The sequence below is a fragment of the Stegodyphus dumicola genome, chromosome 2, assembly GCF_044657685.1.
Source record: "Stegodyphus dumicola isolate Sdum_Otavi_A_Nest chromosome 2, ASM4465768v1".
In the NCBI taxonomy this organism is placed as follows: domain Eukaryota; kingdom Metazoa; phylum Arthropoda; class Arachnida; order Araneae; family Eresidae; genus Stegodyphus; species Stegodyphus dumicola.
The window spans coordinates 4,750,956-4,765,027 of NC_140769.1; the positions used below are offsets into that span (position 1 = coordinate 4,750,956).

The 14,072-nt window shown below is 31.2% G+C and overlaps 1 protein-coding gene across 2 annotated transcripts in view; it reads right to left on the reverse strand.

The window, feature by feature from the left end:
* Positions 1 to 312: 312 nt before the first annotated feature.
* skd (mediator complex subunit skuld) overlaps positions 313 to 14,072 on the reverse strand; it is a 128,828-nt gene continuing 115,068 nt past the window's right edge. For both annotated transcript variants that reach the window (XM_085810395.1, XM_085810394.1), the window contains exon 27: positions 313 to 5,058. In XM_085810395.1, the coding sequence (XP_085666521.1) occupies positions 4,926 to 5,058 (133 nt within the window). In that variant the 3' untranslated portion in view covers positions 313 to 4,925. The remainder of the gene's footprint in view (positions 5,059 to 14,072) is intronic.

Here is a 14,072-nt window from a genome sequence, read left to right on the forward strand (position 1 = left end):
TTTGTTTAGTCTACAACCAACAAGTGCAAACTTCTTATTAATTTGTTTTAAGTTTAAATATATTTTTAGACATCAAAATAGTTTCAAGATGAGTATTTACCTAGAAATATTTTACTTCTGAAAGACAGCATGAAACTTTGCAATTATTAAATGTTTTTAAATTTGTACAAGAATGTCAGAAATATTTTCTTAAAATTTAGCAACAAAATGCTATGTTTACAGTAAATTTTCAGTGTATATATTCAGAGAAAAGAACTGTCTTACAAATATAATTATGATCTACAAAAACAGAAATAAATATGGCAACACACAAACCAGTTAAATAGATTTATTATTATAAACAAAAAGAAACTCATTTGTACACTTGTAGTGTTTATGTCTCAAACAAAATTTCTTTTTTTTATTTTTTATTTTTATATTTAAAGTGGTAATTTTCAATCTTTACCTTATTCTATTCTGCTGTACACGAGAGGGAAGGGGAAAGGTTATACAAAGTAGATAATAGTGAGTGAATAAATGAAATCATTTTGTGTAAATACAGTATAAATAATAAAAAATAGATTTCAATTTGTACAAGTGAGAGGAATTGTACTTCTATTTTACATTATGGATTTTTTCTTAATGATACAGTAAAAACATTAAAAGCAACAAACTCCTTAACTAAAACAATTGCAATAAATGTTTGGAATCTCATTAATCACAATTGTAAAAGAATTTTAAAACAATAAATAATGAAGCAGGAATAAGAAAGCATTTTAAAAGAATACCTCGATTCCAAGGTAAAACCGCACCGGATTCAAATGAATGATTATATTTTCTCAACAAATGCACATTCACATTGCTTACAGCAAAGACAATGCTTCTTAGAAGGGATTTTGCATTACAAATGACTACAGAGAAAAATATATATATTTTGATGAGTTCAATATATGACAAATAAGAACTAATTAATAAGCACAAGTTGGAAAGTCTGATATTAAAATGTTTAAAAAATAGGCATATCAGTACAATCATTTCAGAGATCATTATGAATATTTTTCAAATAAACTCGTAATGCTTTTACTCTTCGTAAATGAACCACAATGTCACAGCGCATGAAATGAGATATATGACTATTTACAAAATCATTAATATGCAGCTGTGCCACATGATTCTTCAAACGGAGGCTGAGCTGTAGATCTGGAATCTTTGATACTTTTTTGTGCATAGCTCAATTATTGCTCCCACAATTTTCAATGGACACACTTTTTAAGCTCTTGAATTCAACAGATATACTGTGTTGCTACTTTAATTGAAAACAGTAGAAAACCTTCTTAAATTAATAACATATCACTATGCTAAAATTAAATGTTTAGTCTCATGCAATTTTTCATTTCAATGCTAGATAGATATTCAAAAATTGTTTTATTTTACACATAAATCATAATAAAAAACATTATTAATAGCTTTATTTAGTTTTCCCACTGTCTAAAATTATTAAAACAATCTCTTAATTTTGAAATGTAGCACGCCCATGCTTTGGCTGGGTTTCTATTATTTACATACTAGACCAATACTAATTCTTAAATAAAATAAGAATCAACTTATACTGACTCTCTTATAAGTACTTTTAAATTTTAAAAAATGCTATTCAACCAGTCTGTTACAAAACTTAAGTGCCTCTTAAATGCCATTAACTAATGAAAATATATAAATAAGCACCATTAAGTACTTTTATATTATTAAATATCATTAAATCAGATTGTCTTCTTAAATTAATAACATATCACTATGCTAAAATTAAATGTTTAGTCTCATGCAATTTTTCATGATTAAAATGAATGCCCCCCCCCAAAAAAAAATAAAAACTGAATAAATTCTTCATCTATCTGTAAAGTACATTACAGGGAATATTTCAAATACAATTAGCAGATTTTGATATTAAAACTATGCTATGCTGAATTCTTCTCAGTTACACTGATTACTGATAGTTTAATTAAGTTTTTCCAATACTTGTAAATCAGTTTGAGCTAAAGAACAATTTAGTGGAATCTCACCACAAGATATAGACAGAAGTTTTTCCTGTCAGCTAGAACTGAAAGATCATTGGTAGCAAATATTTATTTCTATCCCTCCCTTTTTTTTAATCTACAGAATTGATTTATTAATAAAGTATGGATATAAATTTAAACCAAACCTTCCTGACTGTATGATAAAACATATGCCTAAACAAAATACTGAAAGTAAAATATTCACACAGATCATGTTAAGCATGTATTCTGTTTCATTTATCTTTACATAAATGATAATATATAATTTTATATGATTGCTATAATACATTTTTAAATTGTAGTTTTTCGTAAATATGCATCAAAGCTTACAGCTTTTTCATTCTGCAAAAATAGAGGCCACTTATATTAAGTGCAATTATTTATTTTGATTTCTTAAAGGCTGTTAGTAATAAAGTCCACTCTGCAATATGTTGATTAACATCCTTCTTTCCATTTTAGAAATAAGATTCCAAATTTTATTTAATATAATCCCCTATAATATTCCACATAAATTCCTTTTTACCCCATTACTCCCCCCCCGCAATCATACTTTTTAAGTTTCTGCGATATTTTGCACAAATTTTTGGTATCTCATAAGTTATATAATCAAATCATTATATTACATTTGGTATTTTAATTAATTTCACTTTAATATAATGAGCTAAAAAGATGATTAAAGTATCAGTATCCACATGATATACATTTTTATGTTAAAAGATTAATAAATGGTAAAAATACAGCTTAAAAAACAATTATTTACATTTATACAAATTCATTCAATATGAAACTGATTTGATTTGTCCTTATTTCCAGTAAGCTATATCTCATACGTGATTCCATTTTTGAATTTACATTGCATATCAATATTTCACAAATTTATTTACATTACAGGAAGCCAATTAACGCAGAACATTAACGATCATAAATTTCTGTTTGTTCTGCTCCCCTTAAACAGCAAATAAATGTTTTAGTACTTGATATATGTTTCTACAAGAATGGATGGAAAATGCTAGTTGAAATACAGTACTTTTTAAAGATTTACTTTGATATCTCTGATAAATGCATGATGGCAAATCACATAAAAAATTTACAGCTACAGATGTTAGTCAATGCCACTGAGTCAGTCATTACACAGGATGGTTTAACACTGCCGTTAAACAATGAATAGTTAAATTAAATTGATTAATTGCAGGTGCACATATGACATAACTATTTTTTAAGTTACAAAAATATGCCTCATTTGAAAATTGTGTATATCTGCAATATAATTTTATACACATTTGAAGTAAATTTAAAAAGTCTCATGCAAAGCTAAAATAAAAACAAACTTCGTTAGAAAGCTTTGTAAACAGCCTGTTGATTAATAGACATCATTATTTTGTGATACAAATTTACATTCGGGAATATAATATAAAATTAAATGACTAAAGTATTTAATTTGGTTCCTGCATTTACCTTCACTATTCCATATAAGAAGTTTGAAAACATATATTAATAATCAACTGGCAAGGCTACACAGAGCTGCATGCTCAATTTTTATATGAAACAAATTTTTAACAATGAAAAATGAAGATTTCTGGATAAATAATTCGGCCTAAATTTACAATAATAAATTATTCACATGTTAATAAATATATATATATATATATAAATTATATTGTCAAGCATTAATGTTATGAATCAACATATAAATATATGAATTTGGTTGCACATAATTGAATAGGATTAAAAAAAATATACATTCAAGCTTTTATACAGTTGCATAGGGGTTTTGATTTCATCCAGAAGCCCCTTTTAAGATTGCATAGACCTTTTTAAACTGTACAGTCTCTAAAACTCAGTTGCATAGAGATTTCTAAAAGGACACTTCTGAATTAGTGCAATTCATCAAAAAAAAAAATTTTCACATTATAAGTAATTCTCTGAAATTATTTTCATTTTAACACATGTATACATCTATATATGTTTTGTTCTCAGAATTAACCAGACTTACAGCTCAGCCAACCATAAAAGCTATCTTATTCCCACATGCAACTTTAAAAACAAAAGTGCCATTATATATTAAAACAAATAAGAAGTAAAAGAAAGTTAATGATTTGAATAATGCAAAGGTTATCAAGCTGCTGGCAGTGGGGAACCAATAGCAGATAGTAAAAACAAGAGTCCAGCACTCCTTTGCTAAGATGGCAGTACCATACAATCTCTACCTTGTTTTCATTTTTATTGTTTTGGGCTCCTACAACTTCCAATGACACAAAAGGACATGTACATATAATTTGTTACATGATTTGTAAAAAGATTTGTATACTTGTGACACTGTACATTGCTCTGTACAAAATCAATGATCGAAGTACGATTGTTCAGAAAAGTTTTTTAAGTTCCGTGGTTTTCAACTACGGTACTCTAATAAGTAGCGTATCCTAATTTTGGCGTTGGAGGACGTCGACCGCCAATACACACGATGCAGACGCCCTATTATTATATATACAAAATAAATAGTAATCATACTTTTTAATCTATTGCCGGCAACAAAAGTTCATTTCCCGCTTAATTAACACATTCTGCAAACAGCTGCAAATGCTTCTCGATGAACCAACCATTTCACGTGCTGCCGGCAAATTAGTTCTCTTTGAGAATAAAATGTGCAAGCATACACTTAAATATATTCTGCAGCGCAGTTCATATCACACAGAATGATTTTTTTCTCTCAAATGTTGGAACTTTACAACGGCAATTTATATTACATATCTGCATACGAAACAGCTCTGATATGTCGTCGTGTGCTGCATCCTGAAAAAAAGAAGAAAATCACAATTTGTCTTTAAAACCGACTGCAAATGGCTACAGTCACGACTATGTTTGATCCCTGTTGTCAAAAGACTTTTAGCTGCAATCTCATATGAGAGCTTCAACTGCTTGATAAAGTTGCATCAAAACTTGAATGTGAACAGGCAGGCATGAACGGCGGTCATGAGTGGAAGGATCCAGTGATAACCATGATAATGAATTGTAGCCTTCCAGAACATACCTGAAACACAAATATTTAGCCAATTAAAAAACGATTCTAGCAATACAAAGCTTCTGCATGGTACACTTGGTAAATAATCATATGGTTTACATGCATTTTGCAATTTATACAAATATAAAACTCTAGGACAGCTTTATAACCCCTCGACGCATTTGTCCCGTGTCTGACACGAGCGAAAAATATTGTTCAATTTGCACATGGCCATATCTCACGCATCTTGTATCTTGGACTATTTTATTTCCAATGCTTGTCTGAGATCCATTCTAGTAAAAAATAGATAGGCTATATTATAATAAAACTTATCACAGATGGCACCACTATGCAGCATTTTTCTTGTGTAAACCACATGATGCATTTTGATGATTGAAGTTTGTTAAGAATTCTTTTTATAAACCAATTGTTCGTTGTGAAAAAGGTAATATATCCATTTTATTCCATTACTTATCATAAAAGTAACCAGTTACCCATTAATTAATTTTTAATAAGTGTATAAAAGTAAACAGTTAACCATAAATTTATTTTTACTAAGTGTTTTTGTAACTTGTTTAATAAAAGTTATTTGATAATGCATGATTATGACGATTTTGAATATGCCAATTTATCAGAAAGTTTCAGGGATAAAAGTGATGATTTATTGAGTGATGGAAGTGAATCTGAAGATAATGATGATGAGATTTTGGCTGTAGCAACAAATTGGTATCAAATTGGTACAACAGGGTTCATACACATTCCTGCACACGGAAATTAAGTACTTTTAAGGACCATTAATGAAAAAAATAAAGGACCTATGAGCAAATGGGAACTGAATAAATTCAATTAAAAATATTATGTATCTGAATTTCACTTTTGTAACATCATCCTAAAAATAGAATAGATCCCTAAGTAGCATCCATTATTACTAAACATGAATTAATGAACATAATTATTAATAAGTTTGAGAATAAAATAAACTTTATGCAATTCATCAAGTAGCATTAAATATTTTACACTTACAATAGTTGATCGTATTTGAAAGACAATAAGTGACATTTACGTTTTACTAACAGTTAGCTTAATGTCTCATTTTGTCGCATACTTGGTCAGTCTAAAGGTTTAGTAGCAGGTAGATTTTATGTCAAACGGCATAGCTTAACCCTTTGCGACACGCATATTTAAAATATATTTTAATCTTTAAAAAAATGCCTTAGAATAAGTCAGATGGACTTACTTAAGTGCCTTTAAGGCTTGGAAAAAATTCTGCGCTTTTATTTTTTACGGTGGAAGGTGGGATACCGTTTGTCCCACCATGCAACTAGCACATGTCTTATAGCATATTGGTGTATAGCAGGGAAAAAAAATCCTATGTGGAATGAATAAACAAAATAAAGCGTGCATTCTAAAATATTCATAATAAACACACTAAAATGCATTTTGTACTTTTTGCATATATGCATGACTTGTAAAATTTTGCATATGCACATTTTGCATATAGTATATATTTAATATTTTTAAATTTTAGGAACAAAAGAAAATATTTTCTTGAATATTTTTTTAAGATTAAAATTTGATACTCATACATATGATACTAAATAAAATATTAAAATTGGCACTTGATTCAAAAACATTTATATATGATTAAAATTGAAAAAAAATCATTTTTCATGAAACTTTGAAAAACATGTTGTTTCATTCTTTTGTAAGCATAGAGGCACTTCACATGTTTCACAGATCCAAAATGTTCGTCGTTCTTCTTTCGATATGCTGCAATATGCACATCTTCTCCTGCTCGTTCTCTTTGGCGTTTTACTTACATTTTTTAGTCTTTTTTCTGGTTGTACGAACGGGATTTTAGTTTTTATTTGAACTGGGAATTTCAGTTTTCTTTTCAGCTCTTTCTTGCCTGCAAGTGCCATTAGACCTTCTATAACTGAGGGAAGAAAATCTTTCATTGTTTTTACATCATGATCAGGTTCGCGAACAAACTTGACTAAATGTGTTTACTATACTTGCATCTAAAAAGTAAAAAAAAATCATGTGCCACCATTTCTTGCTTTTGCGGTCTATTTCATATAGTCTGTCAGTTGATCAATCAGTCGACATATCCCATATTCTTATTGTATGGAATAATTCTGTTTGGGCACAGTACTTTTTTTTTTTTTTTTTTTTTTTTTTTTTTTTTTTGTCTTTCCATCTCGCTCTTTTCTATTAATTTCTTTCATTTCAGTTGCCTTTTCTAAGCAAGACAGGATAGAAACGGATCTTTTATCCTTCCATTTTATGCAATAAATTGAATCATCGCTAACTGAAAAGTCTATATATTCTCTTGACATAAATTTGTCTTTTAAAATTTGGGTAGATACTTCCAATCCATATTTACAGTGCCACATGCATAGATGGGTCTGTGTCTTTAAAAAGCGAAACAAATTATAACTACTTCCCTTTCTTCTTCAGCAATAACTTCAACCTCAGTTATTCTCTCCTGGATTTCAATTTCATCTAAATCAGAACTGACATCTGAAGCATTTGAGTCGCAATCGGATGGCAATTCAGCAAAAAGATCCAAAGCTTCCCGAGTTGTTAATTTTTTTGTAGACATTTTAGCACATCAGAGCATACAACGGATGTAAAAGCGCGCACAATCACGAAAAAAGTAGATGCGGAAAAGAAAAGAAAAAAAATAATCGTGAGTGCTGCCATCTATTGAGCGGAAATTCAAGTGTGTGGTGGGACAAATTTTAACTAATGATTAAAATTGAAAAAAAATCATTTTTCATGAAACTTTGAAAAACATGTTGTTTCATTCTTTTGTAAGCATAGAGGCACTTCACATGTTTCACAGATCCAAAATGTTCGTCGTTCTTCTTTCGATATGCTGCAATATGCACATCTTCTCCTGCTCGTTCTCTTTGGCGTTTTACTTACATTTTTTAGTCTTTTTTCTGGTTGTACGAACGGGATTTTAGTTTTTATTTGAACTGGGAATTTCAGTTTTCTTTTCAGCTCTTTCTTGCCTGCAAGTGCCATTAGACCTTCTATAACTGAGGGAAGAAAATCTTTCATTGTTTTTACATCATGATCAGGTTCGCGAACAAACTTGACTAAATGTGTTTACTATACTTGCATCTAAAAAGTAAAAAAAAATCATGTGCCACCATTTCTTGCTTTTGCGGTCTATTTCATATAGTCTGTCAGTTGATCAATCAGTCGACATATCCCATATTCTTATTGTATGGAATAATTCTGTTTGGGCACAGTACTTTTTTTTTTTTTTTTTTTGTCTTTCCATCTCGCTCTTTTCTATTAATTTCTTTCATTTCAGTTGCCTTTTCTAAGCAAGACAGGATAGAAACGGATCTTTTATCCTTCCATTTTATGCAATAAATTGAATCATCGCTAACTGAAAAGTCTATATATTCTCTTGACATAAATTTGTCTTTTAAAATTTGGGTAGATACTTCCAATCCATATTTACAGTGCCACATGCATAGATGGGTCTGTGTCTTTAAAAAGCGAAACAAATTATAACTACTTCCCTTTCTTCTTCAGCAATAACTTCAACCTCAGTTATTCTCTCCTGGATTTCAATTTCATCTAAATCAGAACTGACATCTGAAGCATTTGAGTCGCAATCGGATGGCAATTCAGCAAAAAGATCCAAAGCTTCCCGAGTTGTTAATTTTTTTGTAGACATTTTAGCACATCAGAGCATACAACGGATGTAAAAGCGCGCACAATCACGAAAAAAGTAGATGCGGAAAAGAAAAGAAAAAAAATAATCGTGAGTGCTGCCATCTATTGAGCGGAAATTCAAGTGTGTGGTGGGACAAATTTTAACCCACTTATTTCAACTGCAAAATTAATGTTATAAAATATTGAATCCAATTAAGATTTTTGAAAATAAAATACCTTTGAATATTAAAAAGAATCATACGTATCATAAATTGTATACCAAAATTTTTAAAATATGGAAAAATGCGAGATACATGGATATCACTCTTGTGATCCTATTTTGAATATTTTTTGCTTATAAACTTAAGCCCTGGTATAGTAGTAACATATACTGAGAAAAATAATAACTAAAATAGATTATTTTTAAAAGATTAGAAAATTTCTAACGAAAATTGCTAAATGAGAAAATAAATATTAATTAGGTGGGACATATATTGACCCACCATGCCGCAAAGGGTTAAAATGAGAAGTAAGATCATAAGCAGCATGATTCAGAAAAAAGGACTGAATGTTGTCACTGCTGCTGCTTGTCTAGAGAGAGACCTACTGAGTAAAACAAACCTGAAAGGCCTGATGTAGGCATGGTTGGCAAGTGTTGAAAGTTAGTCAGGTACCGTTTTTCTTGTAGAGTTCAAGGGGTTGCAACCAAGTTAATATACTTTAAGGTTCCAATAAGGCATTAAAGCACCAGAGGTGATAAGTTGTTTTGTATTATTTTAAGTCTCAGTAGATGAAAAGAATAAGTTTTACTTAAATTGTTATATTTTCATGTTATCTTGTGATCACAGTGAGTATCATTGAAAGGCAATAACTGGCTCTAATATGTAGAGATAATTTTTAAGAGTATGCAATTAGTTATAAATAATTAAATTAAGTATTTGATAATCTTAGCCATTATGGATTTACAAGGCCACAATTAAATTTTATTTAGCCCTATTAAAATCAAAATTTAATAAAATTTCACAGTTTAAAATACATGTAATTTATGACATTGATTCTTAAATGATATTAGAATAATTACCATACCTGCCAACTTCTAAAGATAAAAATTCAGAAGATTTCTCCAAAATTCAGAACACGAAGAATTAATATCATGCTTTGATATTAAAAAAATAACAATTTATACAAATAGAAAAAAGAAAATTGTACTTACATTAGTAAATCTCAATTAAGTAGTAACTAAAAAATTTATTAGGAAACATAAAACAAGAACTTAATATTACACAAAAAAAAATATTGCAATGAATTTAGAGTGCATTTTTTGGCTTTAGCCAAAAATTCTTTGGAAAATTTCCTGTCATAACAATTAGTTTCCTCATAACATTTGCAATTAAAATGTTTTCTAGAGTTTTTGGTGAAATTGAAGAACGAAACATAGTTTTGTTTTTCTTCACAACACTGAAGACTCTCTCACACTCAGCATTACTGTGTGGAATTACGAGAATAGCACATAAAACTCTTGCTAGTCTATCATATTTTGGTGTTCCATCAGCTCTTTTTATTCTTTTTAAGGTTCCAACGAGGACATCAAGTCTATATTCTCCAGAACTAGCAAAGTCTTCAAACTGTGCAGCAGAAAATTGGTTCTGTAGTTCATCTAAAGCATCATTATGGCATTAATTTTCTTTAATTGTTAACAAAAATGGAAATTTATCAATAAAAAAACGAATCTTTTCAAAAGATGAATTTTCAATTTGTTTCAAATTTGCCACTTCAGCATTTAAAAGAACTTCATTTTGCAAAGGAAACTTCCTTACAATGTAATCACAGGCTGAGGAAAAGTACTTTCTAACACATTGAAAAAATTCTTTTTCCTCGTGATCTTTAAAAGAATTTACAAGTTCCCTGGTTTGATTTCCAATTATAAGATAATTGTCATCCTTTTGATTTGCCAAACTATTATAGGCAACACCAATCAACACACTGTTTTTCACAACGGACGGTTTTACAAACTTAGTATAAAGTTCTTTTAAAAGATCATTAAGAATTTGCATAAGCAGGGAGGATTTTGGCGAAGCTGATTGTAGAAGGGTATTTACACTTTCAAAAATCTTAATGGTGCTTAACACAAAACTACAATAATATGCTTTGTTCAAATCTGAAGAAAGAAGATAGAAAATCCTTTCCTCTCGGCTAATAGAAGACTGTTTCTTCTTCCCTTCAACTTCTTTAACAAAGTTGACCTTTGAGGAGTCTTCTAAACATTTTCTTTTTAAGGGGTTTGATTCTGTGTGTTGGCTTTTCCCTTTTAAAGCATTTTGATTAGACGCAAAGTTGGTTTTCAGAATCTTATAAGCCGACAAATTTGATGGGATCCATGGTTTCGTTTTGGTCTCTTCGTGGAAATATTTTAGCAATGCATCCCACTGTTCAATAAACCTACCTAGCGCTCTGCCTAAGGATAACCATCTCGTGCATACATGTTTCAGAATTTTTCTTGTTTCACCAGAGCACGGTTCTTAGAAATTCTTTAGGTTTTCTTTAATTTTTACACTTTTTTCCAGATAGAAAAACACATCAATCAGAAGCTGGTCAATATTTAATGGTAAAGCAGCTGCAGCTTTTCCTGCTGCCAAATTAAGTGGCATGGGCATCCAATAACAATTAATTCATTTTGTTCTTTTTTGAGGAAAGAGGCTACACCCTTTTTGTCACCCACCATGACATGAGCATTATCTGCACCAAATAAAATGCAGTTTGATATTGGGATGTTAAGTTGTTTCAACTCATTAATTACCAAGGAGGCAATATTTTCCCCCGTAGTCTGGAGTGCAGCTATCGTTTTACTTTGTGCATTGCAAGCAATTTCGTTCACAATAGAAGACGTTTTCGTGCAAACACAAGCATATTTCTGAGCAATCTTGGAGTTGGGAAACATCCGTCTGAAAAGTTGACCGGCGTGATTGGCAGCGCTTAGCGTCACGTAGTATTTGATGAGGAATGCAGTAAACAAACACTCTGCCAAAATGACATGGGCATCTGAATTCGTAGCCGAATTTGAAAAAAAACATCCACTTTTTTTGACGTTGTCGAAGCTGAAGCAGTAACTTCATGCTTTTTAGACTTAACATGAAGTCTAAAAATGACTTATTATGAAGACGCACACGTTGCAAAATGCATAGTTATTTCCTTTGAAGGATTCTTTAATTGTTGGAAATTCGGCTTTGTAGGCAGGCCAAAAATATTGAGAATACGGTTTTTTTGAACTCATTTCGTAACAACGACGTATTAAGAAAGTTCGAAAAAGAAAAGAGTGGGAGAAACAAGTTCAGCGCATTGGATTGGCTGGTTAAGCGGCGAGTTGGGAGAAACCGCAGGTTACTGGATTCGAAGTAGTCGGTAGTTGGCGGTAAAACACGATGCAATTGGCGAAAAATTCTAAAATTTCGACAAAAATCACTAAAAACACTTGAAAAAGGAAAAAAATCGAAAAAATGGATTACGATCGTAAAATTGTAAAAACAAACGCATTTTCGTAAAAATTACGAAAAATTCGTAAAAGTTGGCAGGTATGATAATTACACATTAAAAGCCACAAAACATTTATGTTTTATAACAACAACACTCAATAAAACATTTATGCGTCATTTTAATTCGAAGCCTTCCCAGACATTTTGGGTAGTTTATATCAATTTCCTTCTCTTTAAGTATCTTTTCTAACAATTAGAGATTTGTTTCAATATGCAAACCAATGCTCTCCCTAGTTTCTGCATGCTTTATCTCCTAACTTGTCAACTTCTCCACAATGTACCTATGAGGGTTTGCATGATCTGGTAAAAGTTATATAGTCCAAAACCGCCGAAAGACATGAAGCATATTATTGCTATGTCTAAAAGTAACTACAATATCAGACAAAGGTTTAAATAAGCCTCTTATTTAAAAAGAACTTAGAACATAAAGGCATGTTCTGATGCTAACAAAATCAATTACAGCTCACAGTGATGAAATTAAACAAGAACAGTTTAATTCAAACTAAAAATGTATGGTGGTAAAAGATTATACAATTTAATTTTAATTTAATCTGGCTCAGTAACTCTATCATATGAGGAAACAGAAACGGGAAATTATAGTAAAGGCTGAAATCATAAACAATTGGGTAATTTACATAATAATAACTTCATATATCTTTGAAGAATAATTTTTTTATATACTCAGTTTCTTTCAGTTTAACATGTTTCCTTTTCATTTTAGAATTTTTGGATTTAATTAAGGATTTCTGTTATTCTAAAAAACACTAAATGCATTTAGAATGTTCAGAAAAGTTAGTATTTAGTGACACACCAAACAACAAAATCTAGAAATGGCAAAACTTTTAGAATTTAGAGCAGGCACTGGAAGCAGAATTTAGAATCCTCAGAGACTGCATCAGGTGGGAAATGCCTAGTGCCAGCTATGTGTATGATGCATAAAGACATATTACACACATGTCCATAAATTAAGGATAATTCGGAGTCACATGGAAATCGAACTCCAAAATAAATATATCACCTGTAAAATCACTATGCACATCTTCAAGAAGGTGGGAAATGCCTAGTGCCAGCTATGTGTATGATGCATAAAGACATATTACACACATGTCCATAAATTAAGGATAATTCGGAGTCACATGGAAATCGAACTCCAAAATAAATATATCACCTGTAAAATCACTACACACATCTTCAAGAATCATATGCAAATTTCAGGAAGTAACCAGATGACTCCGATGGTACGTCACAATGACAAGAGTGTAAAAGAGTGATATATAAGGAATACAGGCAAAGAAGTAAAATTGTTCGCAGGCGCTTTATAATCATTTCAGTGCAATAACATAATAGTTATGACAGAAAGGACGCATTTGGATGATTTTTTACGTGGTTGAATTATCGGCTGTCTGGAATGTGGGCGTACCCAACTGGAAGTATCGGACGAACTTGGAATTGCCCAGAGTGTCATCTCCAGGCTTTGGCAACGATTCCAAGATGATGGTAATGTGAGTAGACGTTACAGCACAGTCGCCCCACAATTACAACGCCGAATGAGGACCGGTATTTGGCAGTTACTGCCAAAAGAAACAGGCGGAGCACAGCCTCAGACCTGTCTCGTCAGCTCTCTTCAGCCACTGGTATGACAATTTCAAGGCAGACCGTATACAGACACTTATGCTCGTAGACCTGTCAAATGCGTTCCACTTACTGCAACTCACTGTCGCGTGCGGTTAGCCTGGAGTAGAGAGCATGCATTGTGGACAAAGCAACAGTGGGCTTTTGTGATGTTTTCCGACGAGTCCAGGTTTAGCTTGCAGTCTGATTCTCGCTGGACTTTCA